General features: G+C 36.2%; 1 protein-coding gene across 2 annotated transcripts; it reads right to left on the bottom strand.

Annotated features, from left to right (window-relative positions):
• Nucleotides 1-429: 429 nt before the first annotated feature.
• On the bottom strand, nt 430-23214 carry SPATA9 (spermatogenesis associated 9). Of its 2 annotated transcripts, none has more exons than XM_045998688.1 (5): nt 23148-23214; nt 22881-22969; nt 15250-15477; nt 6047-6142; nt 430-837 (listed from the first exon to the last, which is right to left on the bottom strand). In XM_045998688.1, the coding sequence occupies exons 1-5, from the start codon at nt 23212-23214 to the stop codon at nt 550-552; spliced, it is 768 nt and encodes a 255-aa protein (XP_045854644.1). In that variant the 3' UTR covers nt 430-549. The 2 variants fall into 2 exon arrangements, with proteins under 2 accessions (XP_045854644.1, XP_045854645.1); XM_045998689.1 differs by having other exon boundaries at nt 23154-23214.
• Nucleotides 23215-23880: the final 666 nt, after the last annotated feature.

Below are 23880 nucleotides of genomic sequence, written 5' to 3'. Positions count from 1 at the left end.
CCCCACACACAGTTGGAAATCCACATATAACTTTGGGCTCCCCAAAAACTTAACTACTAATAGTCTACTGTTGACTGGAAGCCTGACTTGATTATATACACGGTTGATTAACACATATTTTGAATGTTCTATGTAAAATCATAAGCAAAGTGAATATACATTTCCAGTACTATAATTCATTTATCAAAAAAGATCTGCGTATAAGTGAATCTGCACAATCAAACCCATGTTCAAGGGCCAACTATAATGGAAAGGTACTTGAAAAGGTTTTAATGAAAACATAAATGTATTATAAATATGCCCATGTTATAAATGATAGCATAAATTCTAACCCTCCAAAGGGTACACTTTCTTGTTCATTAAAAAATATCATAGTCATACTTTTACATCAAGATTCACTTTATTTTCTCTATCATATAAATACTTGAGAGTGACATTATAAAGCAGAGCAGTCAATATATGAAAACTAGTTTCCTGGTTTTGTGAGATGAAATGTGATTAGATAATAACTCTCAAGCTCCACTCAGTAATACTTATGTTCCACTTTGCTCATTCATTCATTTCAGCTGATTGGTCAAACACAGAATGTAAAACCTGGATCTTATTATTCAACTTATTAGCAGGAAGTTTGGGGCGATCTGCAATATTGTCTGGTTTCTCTGGTAATGACCTGTAAGGTTTTGCTTTGATTTCACCTTCAGGAAATGTAGGCTCAGAAAGCACAGGCTCAGAAAAGGCTTTTCTAAGATTTTCACTCTCTTCTCTCTTTTGCCTTATAGATTCTTCTTCTTGGAAAATTTTCTTTACCTTCTCCAACACAGCATTAACACAGACTGCCTAATAATAAAACAAAAATTTTTTTTTTGAAAAGTGAAGTTTCTTTTTAAGCAACTGAACTTCCAATAACAAGTCCAATAAAATGTGTAACATAAAGTCATTAATCTACTTATTCTAATAAAGAAGCACTTCCTTTCCTGGCATATGATAAACATTAGGAGGTTGATTCCTTGTTCTAAATATATTACAACACCATCTAGAAAGAAAATTAAAGCATAGTATGCTTCAATAAATATATGCTTTACTCTTTTCCACCCAATTCATTAAATGTTTTATATCTTTACTCTCTGATTTAATTAAATGAGACTCCTTTCTTCTCCAGAATTAACTGAAACACTTTCTGGCAGATTGAATTTGTCCCCAGATGTGTTAATATCTCAAACTAGGCTTCTAATTTTTACTTTCTCCCCCTACACTTTGCTTATACCTATGTGTACAATTGAAGGGGCATAAACACATTAGGTAGAATTTAGTAAGCTAGTTGATCAATGATTTCTAAGCAAGCACATGACCCATTTTCCCTCAAAAAATGCCATTCAGTACTTGGAATGTCAAAACAAAACACACAGAGAAATATAACTGAAAATTGAGAATCACTAAGAACTGTAAAGATGATGATGATGATGCTATTTAAGGCAAGCAACAAGAATAATACAATCCATAAAATATAAGAACTAAACTAGCTTATCTTACCAAAGCAATGCCTAAAGGTCACATAATAGGCTATAAACTCTTAGAAGGTTTTCCTGAAGAAGGTAATAGAGAAAGGATTGAGGGCCTTGGCTGAACAACCTCAATTTCTTCCTGATCTCCTGCCTCCTCTTTTTTCTTGGCCTGCACTGCACTATAGAATGAGGGAATACCAGATGCTTTCCTTCATTCACTTCCCTACAGTTAGTACCTGGTCATGTGACACTGTTTTAGCCAACAAAATAAAATATATCTGCCGGGGAGGAGGTCAGGAGGAATTTTTGAAAGTATTTCTCCTACATGAAAAGAAAGATTTTGTCTTTTGCCTCAATAACTATCCCCTCCTCCCTGCTTTGAACTCTGATATAGATAGGATGCCTGAGTATGAGGCAGCAAACCTAAGGACCAAAACAATAAACAAGATAGCATAGGAGGAAGATGGGAAGGTCCTGCATTTAGATGACATTGTAGACCCACTGTGCAAACCTGGGAACCACCTAACTCTAGACTTCTGATTAACTGAGATATTTAAATGTCTTCATCAGTTAAGGCACTGCCAGCTATTTTTTGTTACTTGCATCCAAGTGTATCCCAACCTAGAGCTATAAACCTTGAGGTCCATCACTTCCAGCTGCAAACAGCTTCATCCATTTATCCCCCAGTAGGGTCATTTTTTATGTATGCCATGTTGTGTAAAAAGATTAGGGGGGCACCTGGGTAGCTCAGTCTGTTAAGCATCTGACCCCTGATTTTGGCTTAGGTCATGACCTCGGGGTCATGAGATCGAGTTCCCTGTGGCAGGATCTATGCAGGGCATGGAACCTGCTTAAGATTCTCTTCTCCCTCTCCCTCTGCCCCTCCCCCTGCTTGCCTGCTCCTGTACATGCTCTCTCTCTCTCTCCCTTCCCTTCCCCCCAAAAACAGATCAGGAAGCTCTGTCCTATTTGATATATTTCTTCTTCCCTCACCTACAAAATTTTATCTGTGTCCATTCTAACCACTTGTACCCCAGTCACAGAAAATAAAAGGTCTTGATTGAAGTCAGTATCTCTGTTTATTTGTAATCTATACCCTACCTCTTATCTACCAATTATTCCCTGCCTTTTCAGCCTCTCCTTCTTGACTGCTTCTTGCCCTGAAACTTCTAATGTGTTCAAGTATCTTCCATCTTAAAAGTCCCTGGAACCCTGTTTCTCTCTTTGACTGCTATATATGTTTGTTTTTCTTGATCAAACCAGGGTCTATATTCATGGCTTTGATATTATCCTCTTCACTGAAACCTGCATATTTCTGTCTTCCTTATTCTATCACACCACTGAGATAGTTACAAGATGGTTGACTCCAACATCTTTACTACTAGATCTAATGAACACTTTTCAAATCTTCTATTGTACTTGATTTTTTTCTGCTGGTAATTGACATTTAACTGCTCAAAACTTCCTGAGTCTCTATTTCCTTGATATTTTGTCTCCTGATTCTCTTCCTACTTTTCTGATTTTTGCTTTTTTGTCTCCTTTATGGATTTCTTCTTAGCTCACCTTAAATGTTGCTGTTTTTTACATTCCCATTGATTTTCCACTCTTCTCACTTCCAGACTTTTCACTCTTTCTACAATGGTTCCACTTACAGGACATTAACTTCCAACATATAATTATTTGCTTTCAAAATCATAATTCTAGCCCTGAGCTCTCCTAGACCTTGGGTGCATACATGACCAATTATTAGGTCACCAAAAAACTGTTTCTACTACCTACTTAGAAAGTTTATAGAATGACAAGTCATGTGGGATAATTTCAAACGCCTTCAAGAAATTAGAGTTTAATTTTGGTTTTAGTCTTATTTGTTTTAGTTTCACCACAGCTACTTCATCCGACTCCCCCCCTTTTTTTTTTGCAGCATTTTGCATCCAAGCTCAGTTGGATGTCATTTTTGTATGAGATTCACATTTAAGATATTGAACATGTCTCAGAAATTTTAAACACTTGCAAAATATAATTTTGGCTCTTTTAAAAAACTATTGCTATATTTATAAAAGTAAGTTCCTTTACTTTTTTTTTCAAGGATGTCTTAGCTATTCTTGACCTTTTTCACTTCCCTGTAAATCTTAAAATAAATTAGTCAGCTTACACACCTGCTCATATTTTAATTGGGACCACAACCAATCTATAAATAATGGGAAAAAGAATCTTTATTATTGTGTATCTCAATATGATTTAAAAAATTAAGAAAAGTGTGTAAGACCAATTAACAAAAAAGCTGTAAGAATTATTGAGAAAAATTAATGAAGACCTAAATAAATAGAGGGATATACCATACTCGTGGATTGAAGGGTGGATTTATTCTACTAGTTATCAAGACTTATAAAGCTCTTGTAAATAATACAATGTTGAATCAGTGTAAAAATAGAAAAATAGATTAATTGAATAGAACAGAGGGTCAATAAACAGACCTACACCTAAAAACACACTTGATTTATGACAAAATAAATGTTCTGGGGCAAAAGGAAGAGCTTTTTTCTCCCCAGCAAACTGAGTTGGGTCAATTGAATACCCATGGAGGAAAAATTTGTTTCTTACCTCATAGCAATTCCAGGTGAATTATAAATCTAAAAGTGAAAGGTAAAATAATAAACCTCCTACAATATATCAGAGGGAACCATTTCAAGACCTTGGATATAGGTCAAGTTGCCTTAATTAAGATATAAAAAGCACCTAACATAAAGAAAAGATTAATACATTGGGCAACATTAAAACTAAAAAAGTCTGGGGCGCCTGGGTGGCTCAGTGGGTTAAAGCCTCTGCCTTTGGCTCCGGTCATGATCCCAGGGTCCTGGGATCGAGCCCCCGCGTTGGGCTCTCTGCTCCGCAGGGAGCCTGCTTCCCTTCCTCTCTCTGCCTGCCTCTCTGCCTACTTGTGATCTCTGTCTGTCAAATAAATAAATAAAATCTTAAAAAAAAAAAAACCTAAAAAAGTCTGTTTTAAAGATACTGCTAAAAGGGCAAAAGAAAGTCACAGAATAAAAGAACCAAAAGAGGGTTTATGCCTAGGGTAGATTTTAAAAGTAGAAATCAATAATAAAAAAGATAGAAAAGAAAAACAGAATAGACTTTAACAGAAATTCACAAAAGATCCCAATGTCTGCTTAATGCATAAAAGGAACTCAGTCTGATTATAATCAAGGAAATATAAATTCAAGCACAATGCTACAATGCACAATACTAGATACTCACAAGAATGGCTAAAAATGGAAAAGACAGACAATAGCAGCTATTGGGCAGTATCTACTAGAGATGAATACCTACATATTCTGTGGTCCAGAAATTTTACTAAAATATATGTATAAGAATATTCATAGAAAGCATATTCACAGTTGCCAAAACTGTAAATAATATAAAATTTCAACCATAGTGTGGATAGTAACATATATATAGGATATATATTGAATTATTTATGTATTCAATCAATGAAATACTACACAGCAATGAAAACCAACAAACTATTGATGTAGGCAATGAATGAATCTCATTAATGGCAACTGAGCAAAAAAAGACAAATATGAAATAATTTATAGTATATTATTTAATTTATATACAATTTAAACTGTCTTTGGTATTTGAAGTCAAAATAGTGGTTACTCTTCATAGAAGAGGTTCATGATTGTGAAGGAAGTGAGAAAGAGGCTTCTAGAATGATGGTTACATTTTGTTTCTTGATGTGTGTGATAAATAGATTTTGTGATAATTCATCAAGCTGTGTACTTTTCTCTCTGTATTATACTTTTTTGAAAAAAAAATTGAGAGGTAAGTATAAATAGCAATGGAGTAAAAGAAAATAACCCCTAATTTATAAAATCCTTTATATTTTTATCACTTTGTTTTTATTTTATTTTATTTTAATTTTGAGAGAGATAGAAAGTACACTTGTGAAAGGCAGTGGAGGAGTAAAAGGAGAGTGAGAGAATCCCAAGCAGGCTCCACACTCGGTGCAGAGCCTTTATGTGGGGCTCAATTTCAAAACCCTGAGATCATGACCTGAGCTGAAATCAAGAGTTGGATGCTTAACCAACTGAGCCACCCAGGCGCTCCTTCTGTCACACTTTGTAATGAACACTTTTGAATTACAGAACTTGTAATTCAAAGTACACTAATATTTGTGTTCCCCAATATCATAGACTTGAATGATGGAATACTGAACTTTAGCCAACCATGGCACAATGGCTTAAACAAAACAACCATAGCTGTGAAAATAAAACCAAAATGTTTTGACCAAATAATAATAAACCTTATAAAAATAATTTTATTCAAGTAAATTTGGTTTTGATGGATTGACTTGCCTCAGAAATGGATTGAGTTTACCTCAGAAGAGTAATTTTTTTAGAAAAGTAAATTTCTAATGTAAAATTATTTTGTGTAACGAGAGAGCAGTACCTTAGTTTATGAATTTACTATGTATCTATATCTTTAACATTACATGAAATAAGTACATTTATACCTAGATTCTAATAATTTTCTTAACTTACCAGATAAATTAGTGCTGTATATGAAGCACATATTATGCTAGTTAAAGCAGTCTTTGCAGGAAAAGAAATGATTTCAAACAAAGAACCCCTTCTGACCTGCGAAAACAAAAAAGAGTTTTCTAATTACAATAAAAGTTTTCAGTGTTACAATGTTAAATTTTAAAATATTACTGTAAAATGAGAATTTAAATATTTCTTTCTAAAGAAAGTTATCTGCTGGGTCTATCTCGGTTTTTTTCACATTCTGAAAATATATTGATTTATTTATTATTTATTTTTACAAAAAGGTACTTTCTTTTGCTATGACAGATCTATTAAAACCTATGAAAGATCAATAAAAAACCTTGCATTTCCAAAATCTAAATTACTTTAACTTTTTTACATTTAACAAGTGTGCTCACTAGGGGGTGCCACTGTGCATATTAGAAAAACAGTCTTTTCTTTGTTCAAATTCATGTAATCATCCTTTACTAAATTTTTCACTTCTTCATTAAGCAAACAGCAATCGAAATACAAAGCATTTCCTGCAGATTAATGACCTGATTGGAAACGTTAATCATGAGACTGCTGAAGGCCAGCATTAACCTTAGGTGAACATTAAGCTTCGGGAAATGCTCTGTGCTCACATCCCGCATGCTTCTTTGAAACAGAGGTTTACACCAAAAATGAATTTGTCTCTCAGAGGTTTCTAGTTTCTGGTAATAGGTGTCTCTGCCTCAAACAACAATATATTTAGTTTAAGGGAATCATACTGTCTTCTAGGTCACCTCTGTTGCCTTGAGTAGGATATGAAAGGAGGGCATTGGGAAAAACATTCCCTTCCCACTCAGCAGTGAAGTGGCAGTTAGCCATGCTCCTCTGAAGTATGTGCCAAGACACTCAATGGCTTCAATAACTCCTGAAGGTACTGGCTGCAGCTAATAAAATCATATAAATGCACAGTAAAAATGCACACAAACTAGAAAGAACAGTATGTATGTGTAAAGTTATTTATGACCCTGAAAAATGGAAACAATTGATAGCAGAATGGTTAGGTAAATTAAGCAATATCTACTCAATGGCGTATTACAGCCTCTTAAAATGTGCTTCTGAAGAATGCCTCATAACATTTTATCGGACAAACGTTTGTATGGCACTGTGTTTTAAGTGCCTATTGCAGTATATTTAGTTTTTGCTTACTGCTGCCACTGCCCAATGAAGAACAAAGTCGCCCATCACCATTGACCTTCTTTTCTCTTAAGTGATTAATGGAATGCTAAAGCCAAGAATACTATCTAGGCGATCAGCGAAGAGATGGAATTGTGGGGAGCAGTGCAGGGCGGGGAGGTGTGGAGGGCAGGAGTAGGGCAGGGAGGCATTCCTTCTTATTTCCTGTCTTTCAGGCCCTACTGCCTCCTAGATAGGGGAATAGGGACGGGCAGTTTTAGCCCACCCTCTCCATAAGCTGGTCTGGAAAATTTCCCAGAGTTCCTGGCTTCTGGAAAGAGTTTCCAGGAACTAAAGCAGTTGCTGCTCTTTCCCTCTTGCTAGAAGAATCAAACTGATAGCATGCTTTTGCATCTCACTATTAGGCTACAAGGAGACAAACAGATAAGTAGAGAGCAGATGTTAGGAAAGAAAGCAGATATACTCCCAACAAAATGCCTCCTAGGAGAGTAAAAGATTCATGAGCTTGTGAATATATGGATGTACAGTGGGAAGTCCATACCCAATAACTGGTAGTCCATATACAGTAAAAATAAAAGTGGCATCTGCATGCATGAGAAATTACTCTGTTTCTATTTCACCACATCTTTTTTTTCGCATTTTGCCCTTCACCTGAATTAATTAAAACTGATTATTTTTCAAAGTTTCAAAATAAATTATATATCTGATATATGTTACACTTCTGAATGATGAATCTGATATTGCCTAAGGTCAATTTTTCACCATTTTAATGCTTTTAATAAATACTTGCTATTCCTGTAACAAATCATTCCTATAGAAAATGCATTTCCTCCAAAATTTATGTGGCTCCTGGCAAGTAGCCATTTTTCAATTTCTTGACCTACTTCCAATACATGTTTTCATATTATAAACCACACCATTTCATTTTTGGCTTGCTACAAGCAGGAATAGTATATGATAAAACAAAAAAACCCAAAATATGATAAAACAAAATATGATTAAAAAAAACAAACTGAGTGTTGCCAGGGGGAGGGAGATAGGGAGAGGGTGGTGGGATTATGGACATTGGGGAGGGTATGTGCTATGGTGAGTGCTGTGAAGTGTGTAAACCTGGCGATTCACAGACCTGTACCCCTGGGGCTAATAATACATTATATGTTTATAAAAAATTAAAAAAATTATAAATAAATAAATAGGAGAGATTTGTAAATCAAAAGTTGGATTTAAATCATCTCAACCAATTACAAAAATTTATCTAAACTTATATTAATTTTTTTGAATATTTAAGTTAAAAGAATATTGATATCAATATTATGCCCATATATTCCTTTCTTGAATTTTTTAATGTTAATATATATGTATATATAAGACATGTGGATGTGTTATATGCTCATACTAACATCTCAGCTATGTGGGTATTTCAACAGTAAAAGCATTTCAATCTTTAACAAAATTTCTTTGACATAATTTTGAGTTCCATCTCTGTCATATAACTTCGACTGCCTCATCTCATGAAAGAAGTATCTGTGTTTATCTTATTTTCATTAAAATTGAGATAAATCACCAAAAAAGCAAACCATAAGCAGTTTAGAAAACAATAAAGATCCACTTATAGATGACGTAAAGGTTTAAGAATCACCAGGCCCAACTTAGTTTATGTTGTTCAAAGGATTCTAGGGGAAGTAACAGAGAAACTTTAACTCAGTGATTCACAAGTAAGTGTTGCAAGGAGCAATGACTGGTTAATAGGCCCAGAAGAAAGCATTTCCTGTTTGGAAAAGTTACATGACTCTGTCTTTGCTTGAACCACTCACAGTACTCAAGAACCCAGGAAGGACTCCTAGCAGTCCATAGTAAAGAAAATTATTTGACTTCATATAGGCAGAGATGCCTATTACTATCCTATGGGACACTGTTCTTAAATAAGCTCTTACTCACAAGGTCCTATAAAAGTTCAAATGTCCCAACCTCTTGTCCAACCTGGAGAAGTTATGTCATCAAGATTCCAGGGATTCTACTTTCTAGGAAGTGTCCTTTTTCCCCCAGATCTTGAATTATACCACCCAAGATAACCTCATGGCAGGCCCAACCAGGACCTGTAAAAGCTCTTGATGTTTTTGAGGTTTACATATATTTTTTTACACAAAATATGTGAAGTTTGAGTTTAAACCCCAGTCTACATTGAAGTGCTGGGATTGAGAAAGAAATGATACTTGGAAAAATACCTGATCTTCTTCCTGAAAAAGGGAGCACAAGTTCACTGGGATCCACCTAAGTCAGAGGAACTGTAGATGGTGAGGGTTTTCTTCACTTTTGCCCATATCTGGCCTACACCACTCCACAGTGCCTGTACCAAGGAGAAACAGTCATCTCCCATGCCATTATAAGGAGGGTTGTGACATATATAAGGAAGATTCTATCATAGCAAGAGCTCCTGTGGCCCTGCATTGCCCTGCCAAAGTCAACAACTATGTCTGGGAGCTGACGTGTCTTGGCTGAAGTCAGCATTCAAGCTGATTATCTAGGTCACTGCAGCCTAGAGCAGCTGTAAGCTTTACTCATCCAGACAGCTCATAAGGCTAAGCAGATGCACCATTCTGTAAGTACTGATGCTGGGGTTGTTGAAAACCACCGAGAAATGATCTAACCAGAGTTTTCCATTCCTGAGGCCCTTTTAGAAATAGCAGATAACTTGCTATAATCTCAGCCCTGCATAAACTGGAAGGATTTGAGAAACAACCTGACTCAGCACCCGTGAAGACAGGTGCAATGGAAGTCTCTTTTATCAAACTGGAGAAGACTGACTCCAACTATGCTCATGTTACAACAAGCCTTCGGATCTCTTCAGGTCACTTGTATCAGTTGGGTCTTTGGATAATTCATATTGGGCTCAATATCTTTGAATATGCTAACATAAATAGGACTTGCTCTAGGGCTGAGTATATAATCAGAAAGGCCTGGTCATATTGTCAAGGAGCTCCTGTAACAACATTCATACTCTAATTATCTTGAGGAGACTGTTACTGTATGCTTCATCTAAGACCACTTTAGAGGGCTAACATACTATCCTAGTCATAGGTAGTGTCCTAATGAAAATGCTCCTCTGTTACCTGTTCCTGAATGAGTAAACTGCCTGACTGGCACCCCCAGCTACATAATATCCAACAGAGTCTTGGTAGAACCATTTAAGGTGCTCTATGTACAAAAGTATCTTTCTATCATTAATTATTCTCAGATCAGTGACAAGTCAGACATACAAAGATCAGGATCTTTAACACCTCCCAATAGGTTAAGTAGGCTGCTTACCTTCCTACATAAAGCGATGTCCTCCATGCATCTACAAAGTATATACCCTTGCATTGGCAATTTCAGATTTCACTTTTTTTTTTTTTTACTTCTGCACACCAGAAAGCTCCACTTTGACAAAGGCAGCCTGACAATCCTTGAAGGAATTCATGCTGGAATCCACTCTGGGTGAGCGAAACTCTGTCACTATGGGAAGACAGCCAAGCACTGTATATACCAGGGCTGGTGTAGTGCCCTCAGGTTATGCCACTTATCTCTCTGCTACACTGGTACTCTGGAAAGTTCCATTCACAGACCAATCCGTTGACCTCTGCCACATCTCTTAATTACTCTGTTGTTCCTTGACTCTCCAGGCTATTATCTTCACTATAATGTAATTCCTCTCAGTAGCGATTCTGATTCTCCACCCTAGCTAATACATATCATCTGAGTAAAGCTTATTTCTCATTCCTAACCCTCAAGGATCCTGGGATCTCTGATCTGAGACTGTTCCCACTTTTCTCACTCTAGCCATATGGAACTGCTTACATTTCCTAAATAAGTTATGCTCTCTCTGACCTCAATATCTTAATTACAGTGTTCACTTCCAGGAATAATTCTCCTACTTCTTCACCTGGCTAATATCTCCTCTGTCAAGATCCAGCATTATCTTCTAGAAAGCCAACACTGACTATTCTGTGGAATTCTATGCCCCTTGTTGATGCTTCCATAGCATACTTTGCACACACTGATCATGAACTTGCTATACTCCACTAACACTGCCTATTTGCCTATCATCCACACAGTCCATTCAAGGCAAGAGTGAGACATCCATGAATCCTGGTATCCAACTTAGTGACTTCACATGTCAATGTTCAATAAATATATGTTGAATAAATGAAAAGATAGAATAATACTTCACTTACTTTCAGAAAGAAATGTAACCATCTTATATTAAAATTTGTAAAAGATAGCAGAGAAGGACGTCTGGTTCCAGTAGTAGGGCAGACTGAGGTAATGTGGAACCCTCTAAAAATTCCATATAAATACCCCTAGAAATTCCATAAAAAAATCAAACTTCAAAGTCTAATAAAAGACTGAGTTTACAAAAAACAAAAAAAGAAAAAAAAGAGTGATGGAGGGAGGAAGGAGGAAGGAATGAAGGAAGGAAAGAAGGAAGGAAATTTCCCTGTGCCAGGAACTAAAGGGAAGAACATAAGTGTGTGAGTATATGTCCCAGGAAGTATCAAAAAGAAATAAGTAAAAGGAAAATATGAGGAAGGTAAATAGACATAAAGAATAAAATGAAAAGGTCCAAAGTATGTTTCACAGATACTCCAGAAACAGTGATTAGAGAAAATGAGAAAGAAGTAATATTTGAACAAACAATGGCTAAGAACATTCCAGAACTGAAGAAATTCTCCTCAGATTCAAGAATCACTATGATTCTTGAATTTTGAAAGTGAAAAACATTTCAACAACAGCTAATAAAATTATAGATATGCAACTCTCATGACCCAGTAATCCCTCTTCTAGAGGTATATGTATACCTGGAGAATGTCTCTCACACACAGAATAAGGAGGCAGTTACAAGAGTGTTCAAAGAAATACAGTTTGGAAAACAAAAAAAATGGGAAACTAAATTGGCCATCTGTCAGTAATAAACTGTGGATTATTTTTTCTTACAATGGGATACCATAAAGAAGATAAAATAATAAACCATAGCTACACATTGCAAAATGTTGAGTAAAAAAAGAAAGTTTCAGAAGGATGCATACAGTATATAATTTATATAAATTTTAAATATATGGAGAAAAATAGATGTATACAAATGTAGTGAAATGATAAAGTATGCACATAAATGCTCACATCAACCTCAGAATAATGGTTACATTTGATAGAGAAAAAAAAACAGGGAATGGATCAGGACATGGTTAATTATATTTCTTTTTATAAAGGAAATATCCAAAGTTTATACTGCAAAATATTACTACCAATTTACATTTGGATGGGACTTCTGATAAACTACCTTTTATATACTTTGAAATATTTTATTGATAAGAATTTTAAAAAGTTAAAGCTGGGTTCTAAGACAATTAGAATAAGAGCACAGGAGGAAATTTCATGGGTGTTGATTTTGAACTGATGTCATAGAGACAGTCACAGTCAGCACAAGGACCTTGGATAGGTCAAGAACTCCCTCCACCTGCTTCTATCACATCAGGTTCCTGGAAAACATCATCACAATTAAGCTCTAAATTTACCTGTGAAACAGGGCAAAAAGACAAATGGGTTTTGTTTTGTTTCAGTTCTCCTTATTGGATAAAAGGAAACATAAATTCAACTGGAAAAACAGATTATTTTCCTGCCACTGAATTTTCATGAGTACTGGGAAGCATTTCTCTGTGGGTGTCTCTCATTCCTGTACCAATTGGGCCTTCTGAACAAAGGACATGGTTGAATAACTAACAGCTTTAGAAGCTAGAGAAAGTATATTTCTCCAGGGAGATCTAGAGATGTACTTCCCAAGACATGTCCTAGGGCACTAAAGATAAAACCTTCTCTGTAAACCCTCTAGAAACATTTACTTCTCTCCCCCAAACCCTTCTCACTTTTTCTCCCTTTATTTCTCTGTCCCTCTCTCCCAGGCTGGGCCAGTAGGCCAGCACTCCTAAAAAAGCTGTCTGTTAATTTCAGGCTCCTCCCCTGTGATGCAACTTACTACATGCATAGGTAACACGTGGCTCTCACTGCATTGCCTGTGGGAACTGAGGGGTTAGGGAAATGACACAAAATATTGCTTTGGCTGCTGCTTTTGAAGTTAATAATAAACAGTCTAAGTCTCTGATTCAAGGGAGTCTTGTGTCTTCTATCGGCGTGTGTGTTTGTACAGCTGTGGCAGGCTAACTTGTTAGCTCGTAAATAGTGTAAAACCTCAGATTCTTCAGTTCTGACTTAGCAAAGAGAAGCAAAAAGAAAGCCTGAATAATATAATGGACAGTGTCTTTAAATGTGATTTTGTAATACATACAGAAATATTCTTCAAAGGACATTTCTTATATCAACCCTCTATAAAAAATAAGGGTTAACAATGTAAGGGAAATAACATCAAGGCGAAACGTTCATTTTAGAAATGTATTTCAGTGGAAATTATACATCTCAGCTGTATTTCTTTTTGACAAATTAAAGATACAAGAATAACGTTTATACTGCTTAGAGAATCCAGTAGGTAATAAACACAAAACATTTTTTACTTTCTCAAACATCAGGAATTACAATAGAGCCTTTTATAATTGCTTTCTCAGGCAATTTGTAGCCGGACCTATCCCATGATTTCTGGAAATGTTAAAATCTTTGATGGAAGAGAGATTCCTATGTAATGGATATTTTATTTTAGCCATCCATCATCCATTTTCTCATCTCTTCAAAATAACCCAAATTTTGTTTGAGGATTCATCCTCTCCCCATTCTCTGGTCATGTGGTCTGGATGGCAATCAGGTTCTAGGTCAAACAGTGCATCCCATTCCCCTTCTCTGAATCCCAGGACTTGGCCAGGAATGCTGGCTCAAGGACTGTCATTCTTTGGGGCTGTACTGAACCTGGAAGGATGGAGTCCTGGGAACAGCTGCAAATCATCTTGTAACCATGAAGGGAAATTCAGTCCTGACTGATGGCGTCAATACAGAGGAAGCAGAGCCAGGATGGGTGGAAAGGGAACAACAGGACCCTGAAGGCATCTTTTGAGTACCTATACCCTGAAACCTTATCAACTCTGAATTGTTCAACTACATGAACTAATACATATTTTTGGTTTCACTCCCTTTGAGCCAGGCTTCTTCTCCCTTCAACAACAAAACGATTCACTCTCGGGTTTAGGTGCCAGGCTTGCAGGATTCCCAATCATTTGTAACAAACATTTAGAATGCTTTGAATAATGCCCAAGTGGAAAAATCCAGAGTTCCATGCCACAAAGTTTAGGAAAAAAGAAACTGGTCCTGAAAAAGTTTTAAGAGCTGTTTCCTTTAACAAAATATAACAGAGCCTCAATAAAACAATGTAGAACCTGTAATTTGAAATACACTGGATGGGGGCGCCTGGGTGGCTCAGTTCGTTGAGCGACTGCCTTCAGCTCAGGTTATGATCCTGGAGTCCCGGGATCGAGTTCGGCATTGGGCTCCCAGCTCATGAGGAGTCTGCTTCTCCCTCTGACCTTCTCCTCACTCATGCTCTCTCTCTCACTGTCTCTCTCTCAAATGAATAAAATATTAAAAAAAAAAAAGAAATACACTGGATGTTGGTGGATCTACCAAAATGAGTTTATGGTTGAATATATTCAAATATATTAAGTCGAATAAAGATTGTCTTGGAAACACAGCAAGGTTATGGGAGGAAAAGGAACAAAACAATCATTTTTAAGGCTTACAGGAATAAAATGGATATCAACCTTTTAGGTTTGATATAAGTGGTAATCTGTATGCTGATATTTAGGTTGAATCATTTGAAATTTAGTTTCATAAAGCTCAATCAAATAACCAAGTAGGGATAAAAGCCCACATTACCACCTCTTTCAGATTTATTTAAATCGGAACATATATACTATATTGAAAAAAGACCAAACCATTCATTTCTTATCCAACTATTCTTGTTTCATATGTAAGAAAACCAAATGGGCTACATTTTCAAATCTTGCAATTTCAAAAGTTTCTTTAAAAAGAGGCCTTATCTTGTGCAAATGTTAATATGAGCTCACCTGCACGTTATAGAGGGGTTGTTTTGGTGCATTAACTTCCCTCAGCAAACGATGCGATATGTTCCTTAACTCTAGAAGTCTACAAGCAAGCTGGGGATGCAGAAGTTTGGCCACTGATTTGGAGGATCTGGATATGCTGTTTAATCCTTGAATTAATGTTCCTCGGTTGATCCTTGCTAAGGCGACAGCCATTCTGATTTTGGACGTTTTCTGCATGGGTTCTCTTTTCTGGAAAATAAGCCTCTAAAAAGTGACTGATGTGTGATTCTCGCATGAATTATTACAACCTACTCTAGACTGAGACCAAGTACGACCTAACAGCACATTATGCACGGTCCTATGCATACTCATTGTCCAATAATTATATCCCATCCCCATGTACATAAATCTTTGAATAAATGTATGATTTTTGCCTCAGCATAAATATCCAGAATTTAAGTTACTAGCCAAAAGACCTAAAATTTTCATTTTTCTCTCTGGATTTATTTTTGCATTGTTTTTTTTTAAAGAGTGCTTTCAAAACTAAGCAGTTCTTATTCAAATATTAATCAATGTTTGAATTATTCAAACAATAATCCTTATTCAAAACTGTTACAAATATTTCCCCAGTTTATTTTTAAAATGCACATGATTAAAGCATTCATACATAATGCATGGTACAATTAAAAAAAATAAAACAAATCCCCTATATACTAATTAACAAGCTTAAGGAACTTTTATTTCTAAAAACTTCAAAACTTATGAGCATTCTGACAGAAAAAATTTGTGGCATTAGCAAAACATATGACATGTAGATCTTTCCTTGCTGTACCAAAAAGAGAACCGCAGAGAAATTACTTACAATGTGGTCAGACTGCATTCCAGGCAACAGCAAGGATAGTTGCCATTATTCATTTAAGCAATTTTATGGGCTATTCTGGCTTTTTCAGATATGACTTGGGGGAGGGGAGACTAATGGTTTATAAACCAAATAAGCAACTTCAAGTCTCTATTTATTGAATCCAAATATATGTATAAGTACAAAACATCTTTTAGATGGATTGTTTTGGCCTACAATGAGCAACATACAGTTGCATGAAAAGCTAATGTACTGTATATGTCCTTGAAATGCCTCAGCCATTATCCTGAAGGTATAATTTTATTATTGCTGTTTTTGTCATTGAAGTTCAGTGCTTCTCTTACTGTTTTAGCCTTTGTGACTGGAGATCACCCGAAATTGTACTAGTCTGTCAATTAGGATGTACATCTGCAGCACCTGGTGTCACATTATGGTTTCATCTGTTAACGTGACTGAAAAAGTCCCATTATCCCACCTTTGGTCTTAGCCCTCCTAGTCAATACGAACAGGAGAAGGCCATTGGAGTTGTGGGCTGCTAGAATTGTGACAATTCCAAGCCAATTTAGAGCAGAGCAACCCCTAAAAGCAGTTATGTGGTACGTAAAACAAGCAAAATAAGACACGGGTGCAATCACTTGATATTGTATCTTGGTTTCCAGCACACTGGTGAGAGAAACCACGATGATCTGCACTATCCAGAGCTCTTACACACAGATTCAATTTCTCTTGTGATCTTATGCTTTGCTTCACCGATTCGCCCTCCCAACTCCTCCTGAAATTGGAGCAGTTAGAATGTTTGGTTTTACTTCTGATTTAGCTTACTGTGTTTTCTCTCATAATTTATAGTCAAAAGGTGAGGGCCCTATTGCCAGGGCGAACAAGAGTGGGATGTGGGCAGTTCCACCATGCTGAAATTTTGTCTACACAGTCATTCAGTGTTTTAAGGACTCTTCATTTTTGCAGATGAAACACTAACTTGATGAAATTTCCCTCTCCTTGTTTTGTGTCTTTACAAAATCTTGGTGATCCGTATTCGTTGGCCCGGATCCACTGACTTTACTCAGGTATTTCTGTTAACTAATATTGATTCATTTCCCCAAACACTATACTAGATTGATCCACTCAAGCTTCCCCTCTTTTACAAGATTGTCTTTCTAAATATTTACCTGTGTAGAGAAATAAGCCTATTTGTATTGATAATCCATGAATCAAAACCCTCCTGTAGGGTCATATAACTTGTGTTGACAAAAATATAGCATTTATGATAAACAATATTTTTTAAAATTCAGGTGTGCATTACAATAACACTGTAGTGCACTTTGTATTATATTTCTCATTTTAGTATTGTCATAAATTTATAGCTTTTTCCAACAGACTCAGCTTGTTCCTAGTTAACATCATCTTTGTTTCCTTTTAATGCTGAAATCATTACAATTTGATGACTGTGCTTCCCTTTATGGTTTTTTTTTTTAAGATTTTATTTATTTATTTGACAGAAGAGAGACAGCACAAGCAGGGGAAGCGGCAGGCAGAGAGAGTGGGAGAAGCAGACTCCCGCTGAGCAGGAAGCCCACTGTGGAACTCTATCCCACGACTCTGGGATCATGACCTGAGCCAAAGGCAAACGCTTAACCGACTGAGCCATTCAGGTACCTCTATCTTCATGGTTTTTAAAATGTTCTCCTTTTTCAATACTTTCATGGATATCTCTGAATCTCTGAAAGTAATATTTCCTCTAGCAACAAAATATTTCTGACCATCTTTATTTTCCTAACATAAAACATATAATCGACTTGTTCCCTAGAAGACCATTACTGCTTTCAGAACAGTATTAGAAACCAAATCTAGACACTGAGGTGCATGTAAAGTAGTTGTGTGTGTGTGTGTGTGTGTGTGTGTGTGTGTGTGTGTGGCTCTGAGAATAGAAAGGAAACAACAGAGGAGAAGCTACTTATAGTCCTGGAGATGGAGAATGAGATTTTCCTCTTTTAAAAAAAAATAGTCACCAGTTTATAGTGATGATTCTATATCACTCTTGCCTTCAGTGAATTTTTAAAATGGGCTCTGGTAGAAAATTTGTTAAATAAAAGGGGTTCCCCCCCCTTCTTTTTGAGCTATCAGCTTTTCCCTTTGTCTACTATGTAAGTTACATATTTTTCTACCAAGCCATGTGTCTAAATTTAAATGCTGACCCCAAAAGAAGAAGTGCCCATTTCTTTCCCCTGGTTTATTTTGTTTTGACTCTTGTCCTAAGCATACTGGAATTGGCTGCAGAATGTGCAAGTTTACATGATTCTTCTTGTCATCATTATTACCTGACTATGTTACCAAATGTGAGAAAAGAAATTCCAATCCCCTCCCCCCTGCCACCACCATCTCAGAGACACACAAAGGCAATGATGATTTACTACAAGAAACCTAGTATCAATTAATCAGATTGTTTCAAGAATCCTTCTCCAAATTTCACTATTTGAGCCCCATTCTTCGAATATATCCTGCTTTCCTATTTTCTTTTTTTTTTCTAGAGTCATACCCATCTCTCTATCATCAGCAGTTTTAATGCTGAAGCCCAATTTCTATTACATCAGCTTTTTACTACTCCACATCCCAAAAACCAGCCTGTCAGCAAATCTTACTCAATTCTTTCTCTGAACAGTCCTAGAATTTGACCACTTTTCACTACCCCCAATGCCAACACTCAGTCCCACTGCATTTAAATAACATCTCTTTTCCAGACTAGTAAATTAGCCTCCTCAAGGGTCTCTCTGCTTCCGTCTTCATCTATGTTCATTCTATTCCTCAATGCCTCCACAAAAGAGATACAAATAAAACAGATCCTATCCTGCTTTTCTGCTCTGCTGCTCTAATGGCTTCCTACTGCACTCAGTGTAAAAGCCAAGTTACAAACAGTGGACTGCAAAGCCCTACAAGTTGTCTTTTCTTTACCTCCCTAACCTCATTGTCTTTTTCTCTCCTTTTCCTCCTCACTATTTGTTGAGCTTATTAAATATACTGACACCTCAGGGATTTAGCACTAGCTACTATGCCATTTGATTCTTCAAAGATACTGAGGTTTACTCCCTTGCTTCCCTCAAGTCTTAATTCAAGAATTACTTTCTCACTAAGACCCCCTTGGTCACCCTACCTTAATGGTCAATTGTTCTCCTTTTCCCTACCCTTATTTCATATCTCTTCTAAATTTCTTCTTTTTCTTAAGACTTACCATTAACATAATATATAGTTTATTTTCCCTGTTTCTTGTTTTCTTACTTGGCTAGGATGTAAGTTCTATGACAACAGTGTTTTATATCTATTTGGATCACTGATCTTTCCCCAGTACCTAGAATAGGGTCTGGCGCATAGTAGGGTACTCTATAGATATTTGTTGAAAGGAATGAATGAAGAGTATCAGAAAATACAACAAATTAACATAGAGAAATATACCAAATATTAAATTAGAAACCACCCTGAAAGTTTTCAGTGTACAATGTGCTCTGTAACTTTCACAATTATGATGGTGCCCCACTAGAAACAACTCATCAAAAACAAAAATATAACTGAATTACAGTACACAGTCCTATCTCATCATAATTAGAAATTCTATACCAATAAGAGTAATTTCCAGACGTTACTGCTGCAGCCCCAAGAGTTTAGTCCTACACGTTAAAAGAAGAAGAAGAAGGAGAAGAAGAAGAAGAAGAAGAAGAAGAAGAAGAAGAAGAAGAAGAAGAAGAAGAAGCAGCAGCAGCAGCCAAGAGAATTCAGAAAAGTATACATACAGTTATAAAAATCCAAAGTTTTGTATGGATTCTAATATGTTCCGCTTACAACTCCCTATTTTATTTTATTTTAAAGATTTTATTCATTTGTCAGAGAGAAGGAGAGAGAGCACAAGCAGGGGGAGCAGCAGGCAGAGGAAGAAGACTCCCCACTGAGTGAGGAGCCCAATGTGGGACTTGATCCCGGAGCATTGGGATCATGACCTGAGCCAAAGGCAGATGCTTAACGAGTGAGCCACCCAGGCATCCCACAACTCCTAATTTTATAGTATAAGGTTAAGTGTGAGATAATTACAGAATAAAACACATAATTACTTTTCATAATTAAAACCACAAAAATTGACCTTATGTACCACAGAAGATTTCTCACATTCAAGTAAAGATCTTCTAAATTTAAACCTTTTAGTTTCCTAATTGTAAAACATATTTTTTCGTTTGTTCAAATGTAAAAGTTTAATATTTTAAAATCCTCATATGGAAATCATTTGTAACTTGCAAATGAAAACCTTTAAAAATCACTTTTTTGCTAAAGGAAGTGGATACTGATGGTACTGGGGTCTGTGTTGGACTGGGGAGTACATGATGTCAGAAGCCATGACCTCAAACCAAGATTCTAAAATTAACTTCCCTCAGTCCCAGGAAGAAAATTTCCTTCAAAATCATTAGTCATGAAGAACTATTTAATAACCATTATTCTGGATATATCCCTCTATAAAAACCCCACCATTACTCCCACCATCTTTTGTTTGTTTCTGGCCAACAAGATGGCCTTTTCCTAAATAAATAAATGCCTACAACTTTTTAAAAAAGTTTTAAATACTAATTATGAAATTTAGAGATTTAAAATCCAACCCAATTAATTAAAACCCTCTAAGTATTCTTAAAACCACTCCTTTCAGTATGTTTGGGAATTATGGATCATCTCCAAAATAATCAGACTTGTAGCGTTTACAATCCGACCTTTTAAAAATAATTTAGTTATTGAAGTATTAGCATTGTTTTCTGAATGATTTATTTTTGAAGTTCAAGTAACTTCAATCTGTTACAATATCCCCGAAGAACTTGGATTTCTTGCCAATGTCAGCAAAGTAAACAGTGGAAAAAGAACAATGTGAGTGTGTTGAAAATGAGAAATAAAGTAACTATGTTTATATTATTCTCTGAATGAGGTAAAGTTCTTGTAAGTAAATAACTTCAATGAGTTGGAAAGAGGAACTCAGAGTTCTTTCTTTGGGATCAGAATATCAACCTATTTCACTATTACACCGAATTTACGGCTCTAATGATAATGAGTCTATTCAGGGGGTAGGAAGAGATGAAGAGAATTACAAAGAAAGTTGCAACATCTTAGATTATTAAATCCAGTTCCTTTAATGTTGTCAATGGTGAAAGAATCACAACTTTGAAGGGGAAACAGGGCTTTCCAGACTGTGCCAGTCTTAGCCATTTTACATCCTAGACCAAGCACAGTCACCTTCCCATTCCTTCTCTAACACTCCAGTGCATACTCAAGAAAAATCTCCAACATTTAAAAAGACTTTATATGAAAACTGGGGGAATGAAATAGGGGGAAGCAATTAGACACCGAGTCTAAGATACAGATTTATAAAATCTGGTTTGCAGTCTGGAGCTTTTAAGCCTCATTCTATCCTACTTAGTGGACCACCATTGGGATGCCATCTTACCACTAGGTATCCAGATATCTACACTTCAGTATCAGCCTTCCCTAAAGTCTAGATTCAAGGCTCATGCCATTGGTTCATATTTACTTGATATTCTGGGAACATGCTACGCTGTTTCATACTTTCTGTCCTAACTGACACTGCTTCCTCTGCTCCTGTCCACTTACCCTCTCTTCTTTTACTTAGAAAATTCATATTCATTCTCTGAAACCGAATTTAAGTATCCTTCCTCCAAAAAGCCTTCTCTGACCATCCTAGCTAGAGCAATTCATTCCTCTAAGTTGGATTTACCTCTTACCATATTCTAAAACAATTACTTGTTTACAGTTCTGTCTTGATTACATTAAGCTAATTGACTGAAAGCGTCCTGTCTTTTCTCTGTATTCCCTCTCCCCATTCCCAAACAATAGGAAAGTATTTAGTAAATGTCTGATGCCTGGTTGTCTAGATGAATGGTTAAAAGTGGCTCTAATATTTCTCCTTTGGAATGAAATATATAGACTTTGTGATTACCATGTTACTCAGAGAGATTTTTGTTTACTTCCAAGTTTTGGCTATGTTCCTCATGTTTGACATTGCCAAAACTCCGATATCTGGACGAGGAAATTATTACTGTATCATGTAACTTTACGACATATTCTATTCCAACTGTGGTCTAGATGATTAAATATACTTTTCCATTAAGAGCCGTGTACTTTAAAGTAAATTAGGTTACAAGATATTATTTTTTCCTGATCAAATGTCTCAGAATTCTTTACCTATTCCCTCTTTCATTCCCAATATTTTATCTGCCTCAAATCCTTTTGGGAACAAAGGTTATATAAGACATATGCACATATGCTTTGTTTAATCTGATATCACTATTTTCTTCCACATTAAAACATACACTCATACCACATTTATCTTTCCATTATTATAATTTATGTCAGTTATTTTTTTCCAGTGATTTAATTGCCATAGATTTTAGTTAAAGTATATCTAGGTGTTTTCCTGATTTTTATATTAAGCAAATCTTTTTTTATATATATTCAGCAAATCTTAAGCAAATATAGCAAACCACATACATTACAATTGTGGCTATGAGAGAGCTCCACATTTCCAATCTAACAGCATGGTGATTTTCTTTAAACTTAATTTATCTACCTCATTTCTTTGTCCATCTTTCTGCTTTTCATAGACCCACCCAGTAAGATTTGAAATTTGTTCTTCTGAGACAAAATTAATTTCTTCCTAAGCCTCAGGCACTGATCTCAAAGTCAACCATTAAATAATAGATATTAAAAGTACAATGTACTTTTTATAATCTTTTTCAAAGTTATGAAATCACATTACCTGATTAGACTGTGATAATCTTAGGATGGTAGGGAATTCATCTTTAAACTCATCCATAAGGTCCATGATGACTTTCTGGATCCCCTCCACTGAAACAAAAAGAAATTAGGGGGACAAAAGAGCTTAGCAAAAATCATCACCTAACCACAATTCAAAAGAACATGGGACGCTGGGTCCACTTTGTAAGTGCCCGGGAAAGCAAGTAAACCCTAGGGGACGTTATTCCCCATTGTATCCCACACCATATCCCCTTTACAACAAGATTACATATACTTCTTCCAGAAAAGTTCTTCAACACCTGCCCACATATCCACCCAACAGGTTTGATTGGCATGACAAATTCTTGCTTGGGTTCCTAGTGCTTGGAAAGTTTGCAGGCCAGGGCAACACTTGTCCTACTCTGCCATTAGTGAGGGATGAAGGTACCCTTCCACCCAGGAAAGCAGGCAGGGACAGAACCTACAGCTCATTGCCAGAATTCTTTGTTACTGCACAATGGGCCTCTGAGAGCTTGTTACAGAATCTTCTGAATCACTCCGGCAGTGAGAAGAGGAAGAAATGTGTTTGAAGGCGTAAGGGAAGGAGAAAGGAGAATGAAAAATAAACCATACTAAGAAGTTCTGCATTATGTGGAATTTTGCCCCAACTTCTACAATGATACCTCAATTAATGGATCACCTGAGAACAAAGCGCCCTTTGAAAAGAGTTGGCATATGGTTTAAAAGAAATGCTTCACATATGATGCCAAGAGGAAAAGAAAACCAGCAGTTATTTCAGAAAGACTTCTGAACAGACTGTTTTCCTTCACTCAAATAAAGATCACTAGGTCAACCACAGGCAAAATCTATGGTTTCTCTTATTTAAAAGTCCTCCTCTTCCTCCTTCTCCTTCCTCTTCTACCTCTTCCTCATCTTTTTCCCTCCTAGTACTATCCTACTTCATTCTTTTCCATTTATCAAATATAGGAAGAACTTCGTATCATGTAGATTTGATTGAATAC

The sequence above is a fragment of the Meles meles genome, chromosome 3 (genome assembly GCF_922984935.1).
Source record: "Meles meles chromosome 3, mMelMel3.1 paternal haplotype, whole genome shotgun sequence".
In the NCBI taxonomy this organism is placed as follows: domain Eukaryota; kingdom Metazoa; phylum Chordata; class Mammalia; order Carnivora; family Mustelidae; genus Meles; species Meles meles.
This window is presented reverse-complemented; position numbering and strand designations above follow the sequence as displayed.